At 43.9% G+C, this 22069-nt stretch overlaps 1 protein-coding gene across 9 annotated transcripts in view; it reads left to right on the top strand.

Annotated features, from left to right (window-relative positions):
* Window positions 1–22069, top strand: part of dock10 (dedicator of cytokinesis 10) — a 185030-nt gene that overhangs the window by 89249 nt on the left and 73712 nt on the right. For all 9 annotated transcript variants that reach the window (XM_024444381.2, XM_024444380.2, XM_042297075.1 and 6 more), the window contains exons 4-10: window positions 745–827; window positions 11209–11281; window positions 11879–12004; window positions 13110–13244; window positions 15456–15654; window positions 19537–19622; window positions 19758–19841. In XM_024444381.2, coding sequence (XP_024300149.2) covers window positions 745–827; window positions 11209–11281; window positions 11879–12004; window positions 13110–13244; window positions 15456–15654; window positions 19537–19622; window positions 19758–19841 — 786 coding nt within the window. The remainder of the gene's footprint in view (window positions 1–744; window positions 828–11208; window positions 11282–11878; window positions 12005–13109; window positions 13245–15455; window positions 15655–19536; window positions 19623–19757; window positions 19842–22069) is intronic.

Below are 22069 nucleotides of genomic sequence, written 5' to 3'. Positions count from 1 at the left end.
TAGAGCTACCACCTCACTTCCTGTGTTGACTCTGTCACCGCTGGATCAGCTACATAAACACCAAGGCTTATGTCCCGAATGGCACCCTTTCCCCTGTGGACCCTGGTCAAAAGTAGTGCACTATGAAGGGAATAGGGTGCCATTTGGGACACCACCTTAACGTCGTAGAGGGAGGCAGACTCTGCAGCCCTAGCTTGGGTCACATTGGGTTGCATGAGGCCTGCTGCTCATGTAAAACAAAGCTGTACATTGCCTGTACATTACCATTACCGTACCTTGGATCTACTGATTTCAATGGAGAGAGGTGTGTGTGTGTGTGACTACTGTAGAACTGTATAAGTTCCACGTTGTGACCGAGAGGGGATTTAAAGCATCAACTGCCCATGCCAAGACACACACACACACACAAATCTCTTTTTGTTGATTGAGGACCTTTTTGCTGAGGAATGTGATTGTTTTTCATGTGTGTGTTTTCTATAGTTTAAAAAAAATTATCTTAGTATTTTTATTTTCTGCTGTATTCCCTATGTGTAATGTGTTGTGTAGTTGCAGGGCTCCTTTGCAAAAGCGACCATGGTCTCAATGCGACTCCCTGTTAAAATAAAGGTCAAATAAATGCATGAAATTAAACACACACACACACACACACGGTCATGTATACAGACAGAATCAACTGTCTGTTATTCACAGGCATTAACAGAACCTCTGTCCCCTCCTCCTCCTCTTTCTCCTCCTCTGTTCCAGGCCTGCAAGTACTACAACTCCCAACTACACGTGGTCCATTACAAATATGATGAGTACGCAGGAGATTACCGGCTACTTCCCAGGTACAGAATAGTCTATGAAAGAGTTACAACATTCCGGCAACTTTCCCAAAACTCCCAGGTTTTCCATACATTTTGTGAAAGTTACCAGAATTTTGCAGCCCTTGTCTGTGATTGCACTTATGCATTCAGTACATTTACATGGGTTTAGTTGCAGAGCAGTGTTTACATATTTTAATTGTTCCGCGTCAGAAAACAGTACTTCGCCACTTCATGTACTTCTAAATGTTATGAAGCTATTGTGTTTGACAGGGCCCACTCCAGGGCTTAATGGTTTTGACAGAGTCTTTGTCAGGAACGCATTCCAGACTTTCCAAAGGCGTACTTCACATAAACACTAGGAAAGACGCAGCTGAGAACCTCAGCTAGACCAACAGATCCAGGTGCTTGTATCCTCAATGGAACCCTATTCCCTATTTAGTGCACTACTTTTGACCAGAGTTCACTAAATAGGAAATAGTGTGCCATTTCAGCTGCTGTAGTCTGCGGTTACATAGCGGGCCTCTCGAAAAATAGCTCTCTGTGATGTCAACAATGGGAACAAAAAAACAAAATGATGGACATCGGTGGGTTGTGATGTTGAGTGGCAAGCTGTGCTGTCCAGCAGCAGTGATGTCAGGGTGTGTGTATCGGTCACTCAACCCCAGGGAGACCAAACATCACAGCAGAGCCTCTTTGATTTCTGACCCCTATCCAGACCACTGGAATGTTCTCCTGGTCTCCCATGGGTTGGTTATGTTGTAGTCCTCTAGTTCAGTTCCCATGACCTTTTTGAGTTTGTTGAATTTAAAATAGTTTTAAGTTCAACATCATATTCTGTACATCAACTCTAAAACTGAGCCAAATTCTACTTTTGATACTGTGTAGTTTAACATCAATAGATGTCAAGAGACTGAGTGGACGGGCTCCTATGGAGGTTAGATCCACATGATATGAGTTCTCTCTCTGAATCACTTTCTCTGTCTTTCCCTGGAATTTGTAGCAGATCTAGGATCAGTATGGGAGTTACTGCTAGCCTTTGTGAGATACCCTGTACACACAGTTAGCATCAGATCTAGGATCAGTTTGGGCTCCTTATACTATATGTCTGTGATCCAGTTGACAGACTGACAGCTCAGTTCACTCTGAGCTAGTAATCTTCACGAGCTGTGTCTCTCCAGAAATCACATAGAAGAGTCTGGCATGTTGCAAGGCTATTCTAACTGTTAGGTCCAAACACAGGGGTGTCCCTGAAGATTCTCTAAAAAATGTTTAGCCTCTTGGAGACAATTTTGAGAAGCCATGAGATGCCATGAATCATTTTAGCTGAGACTAGTTGCAGTGCTTGGTCTGCTATCCTGATAAAAGAGGGAAGCCTTTGTGTCTCCAGCTCAGAGCACATGCACAAACACAGGGCAGCTCATGAACGCACTGGAGCGAGGGCAAGTTTTTGTTTGGTCCTTTTCGGGGGGAGATGGATAGGACTCGGCCACACAAGTCGGAGCTCAGCTCAGACACCCAGCCATAGAGATGGAAAAGAGAGAACACCTCCTATCTTTGCTACGATGATCCCTCCAAGGGGAAATCTGCTGTTTACCAAAACAGTGGCGGGGTTCCCACTTTGTTTTTGTTTAAACTGAAAATTGCCCCTTTAACCCATTTAAAATGGAGAAAGCCCTCGCTGCCCATGCTATAACAAGCTTTGTAGCAAGTCTGCCCTCTATCCGACTCCATGCACCCAGCACCTCTACAGTAAAACTTACCGTATGCTTCCCATTCGAAAGAGTTTGCGCATACATTAGACCACATCTTTGACCTTTTGGTATTCGGCAGCGTTCGACGGGTTTTTTTCCGGCTGTTCGAGCACACACATTTTTCTCTTGAGGCTTGTCGAAGTTCGGCAGCCAAAGTTTCCACCCCTTCCTCAGTGATTGGCCAAAAGTAGGTGTTTGTTGTCATTCAATGACAGACGACTAGTTTTCATGCACATTTCACTCGAGAAATACTGCACCAAACATCTTAGTTTCATCTGCGTGACTAAGACTTCCTCTGTCAAAACATCAACATTTAAATACAGATTTCTTGACCTATCTTAGATTCATTCGGACTATTTTGAGAAGTTTACTTGTTGCTATGGTGTCTCAACAGCACAGGATAAACAGTAATATTGCCGCTTTTGTCCAGTTTTTCAAGCAAAGGTATTTTAAGAGAGTATGCAAGCACAAACGTTCACTTCGCCTAGCCGTGGTGACCTTGCCAGAAAAAATATCTGGGCTCGAGTTAGCCCATGCCTGTGTAGTTAAGCAGGCCCTACTACTACAATAAACTGTTGGACTGTTATGTGGCTATCACAACACGTGTATCAACACTAGAGTTGAGCTTGAATGCCATTACTGAAGTGTGGTACATCTACGATATGATGATAGGGGACATAGCGAGAGGACATACTCCTTGGCTGTGTTCCATATGGCACCCTGTTCCCTCATAGTGCACTACTTCTGACCAGAACCCTATGGGCCCTGTTCAAAAGTAGTGCACTATGTAGTAGGTAATAGGGGGCCATTTGGAACGCAGACCTTCTCTCTCTCTGCCTGGAAGCTTTTAAGTGTAGTCCTCTCCCTCTTGACATCCCTAATGGAAGAGGCAGACCTGTAGGATAAAACAGAGCTCCTCAAAGTGAACGAGTCAAACGAGGTCACCTCCTGATCATATGTCACTCTGACTGTCTGTGGGGGAGATGAGGGGGAGAGAGAGGGGAGCGGAGGGAAGGGGAGAGGGAGAGAGAAGTGGGGAAGGCAGAATGAGGTGAGTAGAGGAGGGGAGGGTGGGAAGTAGACTAGAACAGGCGGGACACTTAATTCAGGTGATGGGGGGAGGGGGATATATCAAATGAATTAATGCCTGTATTACAAGAATCAAGGTTTTGTAATTGTCCGTTTTTATGTGCGTTTATGTCCGCTTGTTCTCGTGTTGTATTTTTGGTCTTGTCTCTTTCGCTCCTCTGTGCTGTGTGCACCTCCCCGTTTACACCAGAGATCTATACATAATGAAGAGATGCACATCTCCACCCTAACAATGGGAGTTGTTGTCCCAAAGGCGGGAAGGCAGGCAACAAGCTTAGGTCCAAAATAAACCCATAAAAACGCATTGGGCTTATTTTGGACAGATTCACTCTTACATCGCCTCTCCCTCTATGGTTCACACACACCAAGCAACCCCTCCGCCTCTCACGCCAACAAAATTCAGAGATCACATCTTCCTCTCTGAAAAGTGGTTTCAACTCGCTATTTGCATTTGAGGTTTGGTCCAACAGAATGGAACCAAAACACATTGTAATAGACTGTAATAGAGGAGAGGTTTTTCTAACAATACCCGTTTTATGTCTCAACTACTCAAATTGCACGCAGAGCAGACACTACTAAAACTTATCAATGAACATTGATTCTGGAAAAAATAAATGCTCAGTTTGTCACGGCGGCATAAGGGTACCACTAGCAGCATTTTAGCCAAAGACTATTATACTAGTTGTCTAGTCTGTGTTTTTGTAAATCTGCAATACGCATAAAAACACAAGTATATAAGGAATTGGCAACTCGTTCTCGTTCTGAGAAATAAGGTAGGCCACTTGATTTTAACATGTGAACAGGCTAACATGCTTTGTTAGCTAGCAAATAGAATCCAAGTTGGCTAAACTTGAAATATAAAGATTAGTAGGCTAATAACACAGCACATGAGAGATTGTTGACCTGTGTTCATTTTCTGTAGCTTAATGCCTTGCTACAAGAAGTTAGTCATTATTTGTGAATTTGTGCACTATGCATGGTTGTAGTTAAATTTGTATGGGCATTTTCATAGACAGACTTGAAAGCCAGATCAGTGATTATAAAAAATTGAGATATATATATCGTGAATCGCCCATAAGTTTGAAAAAAATCAAGATATGATTTTTAGGCCTATATCGCCCTAGGGGCAGACAGACAGAGCGAGCGAGAACTTTGGACAGGGAGTTTGGACAGGGAGGATGTGGAGCTCCTCCTCTCTCCCATCCTTCCTTCTCCCTCCCCTTTCTCTCCTCCAAATAGACAAATGATGGTAGAAGACAGTCTGCAGTCAGTCAGGCCTTATTCTCTCTTTCTTTATTACTCTCCCTGTCTGTCTCTTTCTTGTTCTCTGTCTCTGTCTCATCTCTTCTCTCTCTCTCTCTCTCTCTCTCTCTCTCTCTCCCACTCTCTCTCTCTCTCCTACTCTCTCTCCCACTCTCTTTCTCTCTCCCCTCACTCCCTTGTTTCCCTCTCTGTCTGTCTCTATTCCGTGGTACAGTCTAGGCACAATGTATCGCTAGCAGAGACAAAGTAGCTACACATTAGTCAGAGCACTGTCTGGTGATAGTGAATTCTTATTCGAGGGGAGAAGTGCAACTGAAGCACAAATGTGACCGACTGCCTTGATTCGATCTTATGTAGCAACATTTGAAATGTGTGTTTTTTACATTGGATAAAAGTAGAGACTCAGAGCTAAAAAAATTGTCCTGTTATATCATACACTGCAGTTGAGGAACAATGGGAAAGTAATACTGCTTTGAAAGTTGATAAACCCCACTTTTGAGAAAATGGCCCTTTAATGTTTTGGTCCACCGACTGGAGAGCTCTTTTTTGTCAACACCCGTTCAGCATCGTTCACACCCTCTTAAGCCTTAGCCCCACTCATCTCTTTATGGATTCACATGTGAGGTCATGTGCTAAACAGAGTGCGTAGTTTAGTAAACAACCAAAGATTTAAAGACTAAAAGTGGTTAAAGCAGTAGCCTACATAAGGGAAAACTCCAGCTAAAAATACACTAGTCCTTGGTTTATATCCTAATCTGACTTTGGTGCAGGTCATGTTGTTCTTCACATTACTGTCTCTGGTAAACACACACTATATCAAATCAAATCTAAGTTTATTTGTCACATGCACAGGACACAGAAGGTGTAAACGGTACAGTGAAATGGTTACTTGCATAGTATCAATATCAAAAACAGAAAGTGTCCAGATAAAATATTTTATAACTATTAGATGATGCTTACCCGACACACTTGTCTAAATTGATGGGTCATGTGAAGGAAATGCTATAACCACCACCCAGCCACAACTAGCTAAGTGGATGGGTCACAATTGTCTAGATACATAAAATACAATAGATGGCCGTAATCACCCCCAGACACACCTGGCTAACTTGATGGGTCATGTAATCATCTAGCGAAGTGGAGTCTTTTGTTTAGACATGTAGCTAGCTAGCTAAACAATGAACCGACATAATCCCAACTCATACTACTACAGATACAAACATTGTCATAGCTGTAGTATGAATCTGCAGGTAGCTAATGCTAACTAGGTTCAGATCTAGTGAACATTATGCTTGAACTTGCAATAAAAAACAACTTTCTGACAAAATTAGAAACATATCATATCTGAAAATGTAGCTAGACTTTTACCCGTGTACATGGACGAACGCTTCACGGCGGACTGAAACCATTTAACTTTGTTTTGTTTGCAGCTACATCTTGTTTGGCCAGCATGGTGTCAAGTCACTCTGGTTCACACTGACTGTATGGCGTGTGCAGAAAATAGCCTATCACTTTTTCCAACAGATCTGTCTATAGCGCCTGCTAAATTCAGGGCTTCAATTTTATTGAGAAAAGTAGCAAAACTTTTGTGGTTCTTGATGGTTAATTTTATATCTTTCAAAAATGGTGTGGTAGAAAGGACTATCAACACATGCTGAGCAGCTCATCTCCCAGCATGTCCAGCCCATCCATTATCTCAGCCAATCAAGGCTAGCGGGAAGGTTCTTGGCTTTTTCCGTGGCTAAACCAACTAAGCTCGTAATTTAACAATTTTATTTGTATTTGCGGATGGAATACACATTTCTTATTAAGGCACATGAACGTTCACATGTTCCAGAAGGCATTTCTGCAAAAAAGCTCATTTGATCAAAAATACATGTTTACGTTCAAATGCCTCTCCTGTGATGTAGTGACGTGCGACATTCGCCTAGTTTCTTGAAACGAGTCACCAATTAGTCTGATGCCTATCACAAAATGCAATAAGAAGCCATTTAAATCTGCATTTACAAAACGCAGAAAGAGATTTGTTACGTGTTTGTTTTTAATTGTCCTGTGTGAAAGACGCAGACTTCTGCGTTAACTCAACCCTTATGTTTAACTTGCTAGTTATCTAAGTAAGTAGCTGAATTAATAAGGTGACAGGGCATCATATTGTGTTAGCTTTCTGCTTTGTTTGAAAAGATAAAGCCCTTTGGATGAGTTATCTGTACAGCTGCCAGTGCTATCTTGATTTCCTTGCGTTTTTTCTCCTCTTCATTCTTGGCCCTTCTCCTCCTCCCTCATCTTCATCTTCACCGAGCAGAGCAGGCAGGCCCATTGCCACAGCGACTCTAGAGCCCACACAGACACAACTGTACACATGCTGCTCCAGAGCCAGCGCTGTTCTTCCTTCAGTCAAGCATGCATCAAAACATTGTTCATTTGCATAATGTCTCTCATTCACATTCGCTTGTAAATGTCCAAACTCACCAAAACAACATTCTGTAGATCCTACCTAATTATTTTATTTTTATTTTTTATTTATTTAACTAGGCAAGTAGGTTAAGAACAAATTCTTATTTTCAATGACGGCCTAGGAACAGTGGGTTAACTGCCTGTTCAGGGGCAGAACGACAGATTGTCAGCTCGGGGATTTGAACTTGCAACCTTCCGGTTACTAGTCCAACACTCTAACCACAAGGCTACCCTGCTTCCCCGGGTATATGTATATATGTATAATTTCATGAGCTGGATTTCCGGTCTTGGCAATTTGTTTATTTATTTGCGCACGTTAGCATATTTAGCTATTAGCCTCCATGGAAACAAATCAAATCAAATCAAATCAAATCAAATTTTATTTGTCACATACACATGGTTAGCAGATGTTAATGCGAGTGTAGCGAAATGCTTGTGCTTCTAGTTCCGACAATGCAGTAATAACGAGCAAGTAATCTAACTAACAATTCCAAAAAAAACTACTGTCATACACAGTGTAAGGGGATAAAGAATATGTACATAAGGATATATGAATGAGTGATGGTACAGAGCAGCATAGGCAAGATACAGTAGATGATATCGAGTACAGTATATACATATGAGATAAGTATGTAAACCAAGTGGCATAGTTAAAGTGGCTAGTGATACATGTATTACATAAGGATGCAGTCGATGATATAGAGTACAGTATCAACGTATGCATATGAGATGAACAATGTAGGGTAAGTAACATTATATAAGGTAGCATTGTTTAAAGTGGCTAGTGATATATTTACATCATTTCCCATCAATTCCCATGATTAAAGTGGCTGGAGTAGAGTCAGTGTCATTGACAGTGTGTTGGCAGTAGCCACTCAATGTTAGTGGTGGCTGTTTAACAGTCTGATGGCCTTGAGATAGAAGCTGCTTTTCAGTCTCTCGGTCCCAGCTTTGATGCACCTGTACTGACCTCGCCTTCTGGATGGCAGCGGGGTGAACAGGCAGTGGCTCGGGTGGTTGATGTCCTTGATGATCTTTATGGCCTTCCTGTAGCATCGGGTGGTGTAGGTGTCCTGGAGGGCAGGTAGTTTGCCCCCGGTGATGCGTTGTGCAGACCTCACTACCCTCTGGAGAGCCTTACGGTTGAGGGCGGTGCAGTTGCCATACCAGGCGGTGATACAGCCCGCCAGGATGCTCTCGATTGTGCATCTGTAGAAGTTTGTGAGTGCTTTTGGTGACAAGCCGAATTTCTTCAGCCTCCTGAGGTTGAAGAGGCGCTGCTGCGCCTTCCTCACGATGCTGTCTGTGTGAGTGGACCAATTCAGTTTGTCTGTGATGTGTATGCCGAGGAACTTAAAACTTGCTACCCTCTCCACTACTGTTCCATCGATGTGGATGGGGGGTGTTCCCTCTGCTGTTTCCTGAAGTCCACAATCACAAAAAAACTTGCTATTAGTTGTGCTAATTTTATTAGCGTCCTGGTAAACACCCAATGGGCAATTTTTTGGGGGTCCCCTTGTGTATTAAGCCGGTAATACCGTAAATCCCGGGATGAGAGAAGGACGGTAATGACGATATGAAAATCTGGCCCAACCCTATCGTCATGGACAGCAGAAAAGGATTTGAGACGGACATCGGAGCGGAAAACATTGTGATTAATAGGGAGGAATACAGTGAGTAAAGGAAAGGACATTTATTAAACTATGAAGTCGAACTTTGGAATTAAAAACTAAGGATGGAACGTCACTGAGTGAAGTGAATGAAGATTACGCGACTGAGGAAAATAGTTCTGTGGTTGAGGACAATATTGAAGTGAGTGACAATTAGGAGCCTATTGAGAAAAGAAAAATGTCTGGAATTGTTGGGGAAAAAAGTACTAGAGCGTGAGTGAATGGACGACATCCATTGTACCAGTCCTTAAGAATGATGGTGGAATCAGGATATGAACCTTTTCCTGCAGTGGGCTAAATCAGGGTCACACTGTGTTTTTTGTTGTTTGTTTTTTAAAGGGGTGGATCAGCTTAATATTGCGGAAAGATTGTTGCTTCCATCAATGTAATTGTCTGCATCATTTCCAATCCCCCATATATTTTGGGGGGTAAAGTGGCTGGAGTCTTTGACAATTTTTTGGGCCTTTCTCTGACACCGCCTGGTATAGAGGACCTGGATGACAGGAAGCTTGGCCCCAGTGATGTACTGGGCCATTTGCACTACCCTCTGTAGTGCCTTGCGGTCGGAGGCTGAGCAGTTGCCCTACCGGGCAGTGATGCTCTCAATGGTACAGCTGTAGAACCTTTTGAGGATCTGAGGACCCATGACAAATCTTTTCAGTCTCCTGAGGAGGATTAGGTTTTGTAGTGCCCGCATCACTACTGTCATGTTGTGCTTGGACCATGTTAGTTTGTTGGCGATGTGGACACCAAGGAACTCGATGCTCTCAACCTGCTCCATTGCAGCCCCGTTGTTGAGAATGGGGGCGTGCTCGGTCCTCTTTTTCCTGTAGTCCACAATCATCTCCTTTGTCTTGATCACGTTGAGGGAGAGGTTGTTGTCCTGGCACCACACGGCCAGGTCTCTGACCTCCTCCCTATAGGCTGTCTCGTTGTTGTCGGTGATCAGGCCTACCACTGTTGTGTCATCGGCAAATTTAATGATGGTATTGGAGTCGTGCCTGGCCGTGCAGTCATGAGTGAACAGGGAGTACAGGAGGGGGCTGAGCACTCACCCTTGATGGCCCCCTGTGTTGAGAATCAGTGTGGCGGATGTGTTGTTACCTACCCTTACCATCTGGGGGCGGCCTGTCAGGAAGTCCAGGATCCAGTTGCAGAGGGAGGTGTTTAGTCCCAGGGTCCTTAGCACTATGGTGTTGAACGCTGAGCTGTAGTCAATGAATAGCATTCTCACATAGGTGTTATTTTTGTCCAGGTGTGAAAGGGCAGTGTGGAGTGCATTATAGACTGCATCATCTGTGGATCTGTTGGGGCGGTATACAAATTGGAGTGGGTCCAGATTGCAGAGGACTGTTCATAATGGGGACAATTCGTGTAAGAGGGAAGGAGATGTTGTTTATAAAGGTTGTACCTTCCGTACTGCCGTACTTACCTTAGTTGTATGCGCAAAGCACCATGGGTGTTGAATGCTGTAGATGAGCACGTTCAGATAAATGGTTGAACTGATCAGCGGTGGAAAAAGTACTTAATTGTCATACTTTAGTAAAAGTAAAGATACTTCAATAGAAAATGACTTAATTAAAAGTGAAAGTCACTGAGTAAAATACTACTTGAATAGAAGTATTTGGTTTTAAATGTACTTAAGTACTGTGGTGGAAAATGTACTTGAGTAAAAGTAAATACATCAAATTCCTTATCTTGCGTCTGCGGACAGCCAGGGGCACACTTCAACACTCAGACAGAATTTACAAAGAGTATTTGTGTTTCGTGAATCCGCCAGATCAGAGGCAGTGGGGATGTCAACGTGTTATATTGATAGGTGCGTGAATTGAATGATATTGCTGTCCTGCCTGAGCAATCGAAATGTAGCTAGTACTTTTGGGTGTCAAGGAATATGTATGGGAGTAAAAAGTACATCCTTTCTTTAGGAATGTAGTGGAGTAAAAGTAGTCAAATATAAATAGTAAAATAAAGAAGAGACACCCAAAAAATGACTTGTGTTTTTACTTTACTTACTTTATATCACTGGAACTGTTCCCCGTCTCCCGTTTCATCATTATTGAATTGTTATAAAGATGTGGTTATGAAGCCCACAAGACATAACAGAAAGTGTTAATCACATACATTGCCAAAGCAAACATAAAGAAACATATCAAATCTCTCTCTCCCTCACAGGAAGCTGTACAAGGCGGAGAAGTTGCCCTCCCACTCCTTTGAGATTGACCATGAGGACGTGGACAAGGATGAGGTCAGGCCTGTTTCATGGATTCCATTCCCTTTAAAGTGCACTGCTTTTGACCAGGGCCCATATGGCTCTGGTCAATAGTAGTGCACTGTATAGGGAATACGGTGCCCTTTGGGACATAGAATGAGTATGATGACTAGTCAGAGGCCATTGATTAGCCCTACTGTTAAACTGTCATAATGCACGTCTGCTCACATATTTCTACTCTGTTGTTTTTGGTCGAGGGGCCATTGAGTACAAGCTTAATTCAATTGAGTTCATCTGAGAAAGAATCAATGACTCTCCAAAAACGATATCCTCTAAGGCTCCTCCAGGTCTCGGCTCTGTTACAGCAGGTGTATGTTCATGACAAATTAGGCATCATAGAATGAAACAGAACAAAGTATCATATTGTATCTCAATGGCAGACATATTTAGACCTTGGTTATTGAGACATGGGTAGGTTCCAAATGGCACTCTATTTCCTTTGTAGTGCACTACTTCTGACCATAGCCCTGTAAAGTTATATTCCCTAAATGTAGTGCATTTTAGAGGGAATAGGTTGCCATTTGGGACGTACCCATCGAGCCTGATTAAAGATGTCCGTTTTGGTTTTTGCAGGACACAACGTCTTTGTCCTCTTCTAAAGGAGGGGGAGGCGGAGGAGGAGGGATTGGTGTGTTCCGATCGGGGTGGCTCTATAAAGGGAACTTCAATAGCACTGTCAACAACAGCATCACTGTTCGGGTGAGGAAGTGTGCCACAGACTCCCCCACAATCCCCTGCTCTTTCTCTCTCTCTCCAATTCCAAGGGCTTTATTGGCAAAGGAAACATATGTTGCCAAAGCAAGAGAAATAGATAATGAACAAATGTGAAATAAACAATAAAAAATGAACAGTAAACATTACACTAACAAATGTTTCAGAGGAATAGAGACATTTCAACTGTCATATTATGGCTATGTACAGTGTTATAACGGTGTGCAAAAAGTTAAAGTGCAAAAGGGAAAATGAATAAACATAAATATGTATTTACAGTGGTTGTTTGTTCTTCACTGGTTGCCCTTTTCTTGTAGCAACAGGTCACACAACTTGCTGCTGTGATGGCACACTGTGGTATTTTTTAAATTGGATTTGTTTTCAAATTCTTTGGGTCTGTCCCTATCTTTAATTCCTGTTTTCCTCTCTCTACCTCTCTCTCTCTCACTCACTCTCTTTCTGATGTCTGTATTCCTATCTTTTTTACGTTTCTTACCCTCTCTCCACAATATTTTTTTACCTTGCGTCGTAGTACTGTTTCCTACTACATTCCTTACTTCTCTCTCTCGCACACACACATTTCTTGACTCTCTGTCTTCTCTCTAACATCTCACTCTTTTTCTGGTCTCCCTCACAGCCTTTCCCTCCCATCCTGTCTTCTAACAATGCAGACTCTTAGTCAAACCGGCCCTGTGGGGTCCTGGCTCTCTTTAAGTCATGGCATGTCTCTTCTAAGGAGACCTTGTGTTAATGTAGAGCACCACTGGCCCAGGCCGCTACCAATTTGCTGTCACACAGGTCACATAGTCAGGGCCGCGTCCCAAATTACATCCTTTTCCCTATGTAAGTGCACTGCTTTTGCACTACTTTTCCCCCTATATAGTGCACTAGTACTTACCTTTATACAGAGCCCTATCCATAGGGCCCTGGTCAAAAGTAGTGCAATTTATAGGGAATAGGGTGCCATCACGTAGTGTAGTGACACGTTCAGTGATGAAAGGAGGGTGTTATTGTCTGGGTTAGGGTGATTATGTCTTTATTGCCTGCATTTTAATTTTGATGGAGTTGTATTTTTATTTTGATGTCCCTGTAGTCGTTCAAGAGGAGGTACTTCCAGCTGACGCAGCTGACTGATAACTCCTACATCATGAACTTTTACAAAGATGAGAAGATCTCCAAAGAGCCCAAGGGCTGCATCTTCCTGGACTCGTGTACCGGTGTGGTTCAGGTGAGTAAAGGATGATGGAGTACCAATGTACTGTGAAATTTGTTTTACACTCAAGCATGCCTGCGCATAGACACACGTGCTTTCGGGCATACACACACACACACACACGTGCGCATGCACAAATACACACGCACACTCTCACACACACATACACACACCACACATATACAGTGCCTTGCGAAAGTATTCGGCCCCCTTGAACTTTGCGACCTTTTGCCACATTTCAGGCTTCAAACATAAAGATATAAAACTGTATTTTTTTGTGAAGAATCAACAACAAGTGGGACACAATCATGAAGTGGAACGACATTTATTGGATATTTCAAACTTTTTTAACGAATCAAAAACGGAAAAATTGGGCGTGCAAAATTATTCAGCCCCCTTAAGTTAATACTTTGTAGCGCCACCTTTTGCTGCGATTACAGCTGTAAGTCGCTTGGGGTATGTCTCTATCAGTTTTGCACATCGAGAGACTGAAGTTTTTTCCCATTCCTCCTTGCAAAACAGCTCGAGCTCAGTGAGGTTGGATGGAGAGCATTTGTGAACAGCAGTTTTCAGTTCTTTCCACAGATTCTCGATTGGATTCAGGTCTGGACTTTGACTTGGCCATTCTAACACCTGGATATTTTTGAACCATTCCATTGTAGATTTTGCTTTATGTTTTGGATCATTGTCTTGTTGGAAGACAAATCTCCATCCCAGTCTCAGGTCTTTTGCAGACTCCATCAGGTTTTCTTCCAGAATGGTCCTGTATTTGGCTCCATCCATCTTCCCATCAATTTTAACCATCTTCCCTGTCCCTGCTGAAGAAAAGCAGGCCCAAACCATGATGCTGCCACCACCATGTTTTACAGTGGGGATGGTGTGGTCAGGGTGATGAGCTGTGTTGCTTTTACGCCAAACATAACGTTTTGCATTGTTGCCAAAAAGTTCAATTTTGGTTTCATCTGACCAGAGCACCTTCTTCCACATGTTTGGTATGTCTCCCAGGTGGCTTGTGGCAAACTTTAAACAACACTTTTTATGGATATCTTTAAGAAATGGCTTTCTTCTTGCCACTCTTCCATAAAGGCCAGATTTGTGCAATATACGACTGATTGTTGTCCTATGGACAGAGTCTCCCACCTCAGCTGTAGATCTCTGCTGTTCATCCAGAGTGAACATGGGCCTCTTGGCTGCATCTCTGATCAGTCTTCTCCTTGTATGAGCTGAAAGTTTAGAGGGACGGCCAGGTCTTGGTAGATTTGCAGTGGTCTGATACTCCTTCCATTTCAATATTATCGCTTGCACAGTGCTCCTTGGGATGTTTAAAGCTTGGGAAATCTTTTTGTATCCAAATCCGGCTTTAAACTTCTTCACAACAGTATCTCGGACCTGCCTGGTGTGTTCCTTGTTCTTCATGATGCTTTCTGCGCTTTTAACGGACCTCTGAGACTATCACAGTGCAGGTGCATTTATACGGAGACTTGATTACACACAGGTGGATTGTATTTATCATCATTAGTCATTTAGGTCAACATTGGATCATTCAGAGATCCTCAGATCCTGAGTGAGTTTGCTGCACTGAAAGTAAAGGGGCTGAATAATTTTGCACACCCAATTTTTCAGTTTTTGATTTGTTAAAAAAGTTTGAAATATCCAATAAATGTCGTTCCACTTCATGATTGTGTCCCACTTGTTGTTGATTCTTCACAAACAAATACAGTTTTATATCTTTATGTTTGAAGCCTGAAATGTGGCAAAAGGTCGTAAAGTTCAAGGGGGCCGAATACTTTCGCAAGGCACTGTAGATAAACACACTTGCTGATGTACAGCAGTAAAATGCCACTGGCACACATCAAAACCAGTTCCCTATAGACTATCCGATTGAGGAGCTCGGATGTGTTGAAACTTTCCCTGGCTAAGACTCTTGAGAGGAAATACACTGAGCAAAAATATAAACACAACATATAAAGAGTTGGTTTCATGAGCTGAAATAAAAAATCGCAGCACAAAAAGCTTATTTCTCTCAAATTCTGTGCATAAATTTGTTTACATCCCTGTTAGTGAGCATTTCTCCTTTGCCAAGATACGATATGGTACGATACGATAGGAGATTTCACAGACGCAAACAGTTCACTACTGCACTACTCAAATGCACAAAATTCACACATTTACTGACTCGTCTCAGAGTTCTGTGCAAACTAACACTAACGAAAACACCCCCTCTAGAACAACCGTCTGAGGAAGCACGCCTTTGAGCTGAAGATGAACGAGGTGACGTACTTCGTACTGGCGGCGGAGAGCGAGCAGGACATGGAGGAGTGGATCAGTACCTTGACCCGGATCCTCCAGATCAGCCCCCACGACGGGCCCGCCCCGCTGACGCAGCTGGACCGCAAGAGTGTAGACCTTACCGACACACGGCAGGGTGAGCACTCTGGACCTTTTGTACAGATTCAGGATCAGCTTCCCCTCCCCCAATCCTAACCATTAGTGGGGAAAAGGCTAAACTCACCCAAGATCAGTGTCTAGAGGCAACTTCAACATACACCTACTCCGGAAATGGTTCCTGTACATTAGGACACAGTGTCTTGTTGGACAAGCCCAGATAGTACCTCACTGCATTTTGAATCGTTTTTTTCTTTTGTGTGCCTACTGAACACGAACCTGATGATCAGAAGAGACACACGCATGCGAATGTGGCCCAAAAGCAAGACTTGAAAATAACAACATCTTAATGAAGATGTTCTCCCAAAAGGAATTTTTAATGTAGTATCACTGAGTTTCCTTATAAATAACTTATGGGAGCAGCAAATGCTGAGTCTTAACTTAGATCCTGACACCTAAGCCTCATAGCCCCAGAGCGGGAGAGGAAAGAGTAGAGGAGCTTAGAATAGCGATTCAAATGTGCCCACCAGAACCCTAGCCTGGTTCCAGATCTGTTTGTGCTGTCTAGCCAACATCTTATGTATTCGGCATGACAACAACCATAGGAGTTGGCAAGACAGCACAAACAGACCTGGGACCAGGCTACCAGAACCCTAGGGTTGATTACAGAACCATAACAATGAAATAACATCATACTTAACGAAGTGGCAGAGCACATTTGCTGTAATCGGAGTCTGGTATTCATAATGGTTGTAGGATATTCTGCCATGGCTAATGGGAGACTTAATGTGCGATGACTTGATCCTTATTGTTAGTGTTCCACCAGGAAATTAGACTGGACACAAGGCAAAACACTCCACCTTGGTTTTTAGAGATTAAACGTAGTAAAAAAGCCTCAGTGTGGAATATAACCAAACAAATTTCACACACCGCCCTGGACCGTGGAGAATTGCGGTTGTGAAAAAGACTACGAATGATGCAAGAGCCATAGTCATCATGGTTCTGTGTTGCTGTGCTAACATTAGCCATCAACTGCCATATAATATCACCTGGAGGTGGTGTGGTGTACAGTTTCATCAACTGCACTGGCTGGTGAAGCTCCCAGGGCTGATCCAGAAATGAATAACTCATGCTTAGTGAGTTATTATCCAGGAGTAGGAGTAGTGGTGGCTATTCAGCAGCCTGATGGTCTGGGGGTAGAAGCTGTTGGCCAGCCTGGTTCCTCCTGAAGTCCACAATCAGCTCCTTTGTTTTGCTGACGTTGAGGAAGAGTTTGTTCACCTGGCACCACACCGTCAGAGTGCCTACCACCTCCTTGTAGGCCCCCTCGCCATTGTTGGTTATCTGGGTTACTACATTCGTGTCATCAACGATGATGGCGGCGTTGGAACTGTGTGAGGCTACGCATTCGTGGTTATACAGGAGGGGACTGAGTACGCAGCCTTGTTTGTCCCCTGTGTTGAAGATCAGTGTGGACGAGGTATGGGTTTGAACCAAAATTATTTTCAAATCGTTTCGTTCTGAACAGAATCACACTTTTTTTCTGTTCCTTTCCACTGTTCCGACCAGAAAAATAAAGTTCTGAAACGGTTTCAACCCCAAAAAAGTAACGGTTTATATTGTTTCTTTCTGTTCCTTTTATTGTGAAATCTACTGTTTTTTTTTACATTTAGCTCATGAAATTACTTCGCCAATCAGTACGGATAGAGCAGGCAAGCTAGTCGTTTACACGTGGTGACGGACAGACAAGTGTAGCCTATGGCGCAAGATGTAACTGAAATTTTACGGTTGGGGAGAGAGCGAGAGACGGTTGAGGAGCAGGCTTCAAGCCCTAGGCATCTTGTTATGACATTCATTACCTGAATTAGGTCCACAGAATTATAGCTAGGAGGAGTGGCTTCTATGAAGGAACTTCGAATGTAATTTGAGCTTGCTAGCTAACAACCTTGAGCTAGCTAACAATCTTGAGCTAGCTAACAATCTTGAGCTAGCTAACAACCTTGTGCTAGCTAACAACCTTGAGCTATCAAGCTAACAAGCTTGTGTGTGTGTAGAGCGGCACCAGAATTAAAATCCCATTTGACCTTTTTGTAGTTAATACTTCCAACGATAAACATGATAACTGAAACGGGGCATTGTTGGTTATTAACGGCTTGTAAGTAAGCATTTAACTGTAAGGACTACACCTGTTGTATTTGGCACATGACAAATACAATTTGATTTGATTTGGATAACTAGGCCAATAGTATCCTTAACTAGCATTGAAAAAGTTAATCCATTCTTGTCTAGCTAATAAACACCTCTCTATCCTCTCACGCTTCCAACATCAGTACAGTAGCCTTTGCTTTGGGGGGTAACCTAAACACGCACACACACACAGATTTTCAGAGTGAGGGTTTTGCATATGCGCTTTAGTTTTTTTGGAGGACTAGGAAAAAAATACCTGGAACGTAAAAGAAAGTTATTAACTGGTTTCCGTGCTTTTAAAATAACAATTCTGTTCCTTGAAAAAAGATTGTTCTTTTCCGGTTTTCGGTTCTGTTCCCCTGAACCGGTTCCAATCCATTTAGCATAGGGAGGAGTTCAGTCCCAGGGCTGTGAGCTTTGTGGTGAGCTTAGAGGGCACTATGGTATTGAAGGCCGAGTTGTAGTTGATCAACAGCATCCTCACATTCCTCTTGTCCAGATGGGTGAGGGCAGTGCAATGGCGATTGCGTTGTCCGTGGATCTTTTTGGGGCGGTAGGCGAATTGTGGAGAAGGTGGAGTGTGTCGGGAAAGGAGGAGGTGATGTAGTCTTTTTCTAGCCTCTAGAAGTTTCGTTACTTTCCCTTTCTTGGGCACAGGGATGATAGTTGACATCTTGAATCAGGTGGGGATATCGGCCTGAGCTAGAGAGAGATTGAAAATGTCCGAAAACACAACAGCTAGCTGGTCTGCACATTCTCTGAGGGCGCGGCTAGGGATGCCATCTGCCTCCAGCCTTGTGAGGGTTAACATGTTTGAATGACTTACACACGTCCTTCTTGGAGACCGTAAGCACGTAGCCCTCGTTGTCCTCAGGAGCTCTCCTCATGAAGTGTGAGATAAAGGTATCTCATCCAGTAGGGTGGCGTTGGTATCCGTGACGTGACTGGCTTTGTTTTTGTAATCCGTGGTCGTTTGAAACCCCTGCCACATATGCCTTGTATCCGACCCGCTGAGTTGCTCTTCCACTTTGTCCCTATACTTGTCTTTCGCCATCCCGATCGATCTTCGCAGGTCGTATTTGTTCTGGTTAACCATGCAATGAGAGGAGAGGAGCAGCATCAGCAGACCAGATCAGTAGACCCCAGAGCACTAATACACATTCAGGCCTCTGCACTAGTTCTGCTCTCTCTCTCTTTCTCTCTCTCATTCTCTCTTTCACTCCCCCCTCTCTCACACCCTCTCACTTTCTCTTTCTTTCTTTCTTTCTCTCTGTCTTTCTCTCTCTCTCTCTTTCTCTATTCCCCCCTCCCTCTCTCCCTCCCTTTCTCTCCCACCCCTATCTCATGTTCTCTGTGATAGAATACAGCTGTCTATTTCCATCCCTCTCTTTGTGTGGGGCCTCTTTTACAGTACCACATAAAAGGTTGACCTACACTGGCTGAATGGAGGGATGGTAGTGAAAGGATAAAGACATACAGTAAGCTCCATTAGAGGCCAGGAAAAGGCCAGTGAGAGAGAGAGAGCTTCCCTACTCCCCCTCTCCTCCCCACCTCTCCCCCACTCAGAACACACTCAGGTATGATTGCTTCCATGACAACCAGCCTTGCCGTCTCCCTCTCATACTATAGCCGTCATTGAAGACCAGAGGATATGAGCCAATACTAAAAACAGGAATGGTAGACGTGAATTTCCCCGGAGATATTGACTGTAACTGTCTGTCTCTTTCCTCAACAGACGTGTGTGATCTGTCTCTAAGCGACGTGTGTTTACCTGAGAATGAAGAGACGACAGAGAGCGGCATCAACCCCGAGCTGGCTAAGGTGGGTGGTTGGAGATGTAATTTGCTCTACAATTACCCATAAAAAAATGATCAGTGCTTTTACTTGTATTATGCTCATTTAATACATATTCTGTATTTTATTTGTGGGAATATCTTCTCTCTTTCTCTCTCTTAGTATATCTCTGAAACTGAGGAGTTGGTCCGATCAGCCAGAAGAGAAGAGAGGCTCAACCTGTTCTCCCTGGACCCTGACACCCCGGTAGGTACTCTTTAGGGGTTAATACACTGACTCCCATGCAACACACCCTGATACCCCTGTAAGTCCCCTGTAGTGGTTAATACACTGATACCCCTGTAATTCCCCTGTAGACGTTCAATACACTGATACCCACGTAATTCCCCTGTAGACGTTCAATACACTGATACCCCTGTAAGACCCCTGTAGGGGTTAATACACTGATACCCCTGTAAGTCCCCTGTAGGGGTTAATACACTGATACCCCTGTAAGTCCCCTGTAGGGGTTAATACACTGATACCCCTGTAAGTCCCCTGTAGGGGTTAATACACTGATACCCCCGTAATTCCCCTGTAGACGTCCAATACACTGATACCCCTGTAAGTCCCCTGTAGACGTTCAATACACTGATACCCCTGTAAGTCCTCTGTAGGGGTTAATACACTGATACCCCTGTAAGTCCCCTGTAGACGTTCAATACACTGATACCCCTCTAAGTCCCCCGTAGGGGTTAATACACTGATACCCCTGTAAGTCCCCTGTAGGGGTTAATACACTGATTCCCCTGTAAGTCCCCTGTAGGGTTTAATACACTGATACCCCTGTAAGTCCCCTGTAGGGGTTAATACACTGATACCCCTGTAAGTCCCCTGTAGGGGTTAATACACTGACACCCCCGTAATTCCCCTGTAGACGTCCAATACACTGATACCCCTGTAAGTCCCCTGTAGACGTTCAATACACTGATACCCCTGTAAGTCCTCTGTAGGGGTTAATACACTGATACCCCTGTAAGTCCTCTGTAGACCTTCAATACACTGATACCCCTGTAATTCCCCTGAATGGGTTAACACACCCTGATACCCCTGTAAGTCCCCTGTAAGGGTTAATACACTGATACCCCTGTAAGTCCCTTGTAGGGGTTAATACACTGATACCCCTGTAAGTCCCCTGTAGAGGTTAATACACTGATACCCCTGTAAGTCCCCTGTAGGGGTTAACACAACCTGATACCCCTGTAATTCCCCTGTAGACCTTCAATACACTGATCAGTGTATTAACCCCTACAGGGGACTTACAGGGGTATCAGTGTATTGACCGTCTACAGGGGAATTACAGGGGTATCAGTGTATTAACCCCTATAGGGGAATTACAGGGGTATCAGGGTGTGTTAACCCCTACAGGGGACTTACATGGGTATCAGGGTGTGTTAACCCCTACAGGGGACTTACAGGGGTATCAGGTTGTGTTAACCCCTACAGGGGACTTACAGGGGTATCAGTGTATTAACCTCTACAGGGGACTTACAGCGGTATCAGTGTATTAGCCCTACAGAGGACTTACAGGGGTATCAGTGTATTAACCTCTACAGGGGACTTACAGGGGTATCAGTGTATTAACCCCTACAGGGGACTTACAGGGGTAACACACCCTGATACCCCTGTAAGTCCCCTGTAGGGGTTAACACACCCTGATACCCCTGTAAGTCCCCTGTAGGGGTTAACACACCCTGATACCCCTGTAAGTCCCCTGTAGGGGTTAACACACACTGATACCCCTGTAAGTCCCCTGTAGGGGTTAACACACCCTGATACCCCTGTAAGTCCCCTGTAGGGGTTAACACACCCTGATACCCCTGTAATTCCCCTATAGGGGTTAATACACTGATACCCCTGTAATTCCCCTGTAGACGGTCAATACACTGATACCCCTGTAAGTCCCCTGTAGGGGTTAATACACTGATACCCCTGTAAGTCCTCTGTAGGGGTTAATACACTGATAACCCTGTAATTCCCCTGAAGACCTTCAATACACTGATACCCCTGTAATTCCCCTGTAGGGGTTAACACACCCTGATACCCCTGTAAGTCCCCTGTAGGGGTTAACACACCCTGATACCCCTGTAATTCCCCTATAGGGGTTAATACACTGATACCCCTGTAATTCCCCTGTAGACGTTCAATACACTGATACCCCTGTAAGTCCCCTGTAGGGGTTAATATACTGATACCCCTGTAAGTCCCCTGTAGGGGTTAATACACTGATACCCCTGTAAGTCCCCTGTAGGGGTTAATACACTGATACCCCTGTAAGTCCCCTGTAAGGGTTAATACACTGATACCCCTGTAAGTCCCTTGTAGGGGTTAATACACTGATACCCCTGTAAGTCCCCTGTAGGGGTTAATACACTGATACCCCTGTAAGTCCCCTGTAGGGGTTAATACACCCTGATACCCCTGTAAGTCCCCTG

The sequence above is a fragment of the Oncorhynchus tshawytscha genome, linkage group LG14, assembly GCF_018296145.1.
Source record: "Oncorhynchus tshawytscha isolate Ot180627B linkage group LG14, Otsh_v2.0, whole genome shotgun sequence".
NCBI lineage: Eukaryota > Metazoa > Chordata > Actinopteri > Salmoniformes > Salmonidae > Oncorhynchus > Oncorhynchus tshawytscha.
This window is presented reverse-complemented; position numbering and strand designations above follow the sequence as displayed.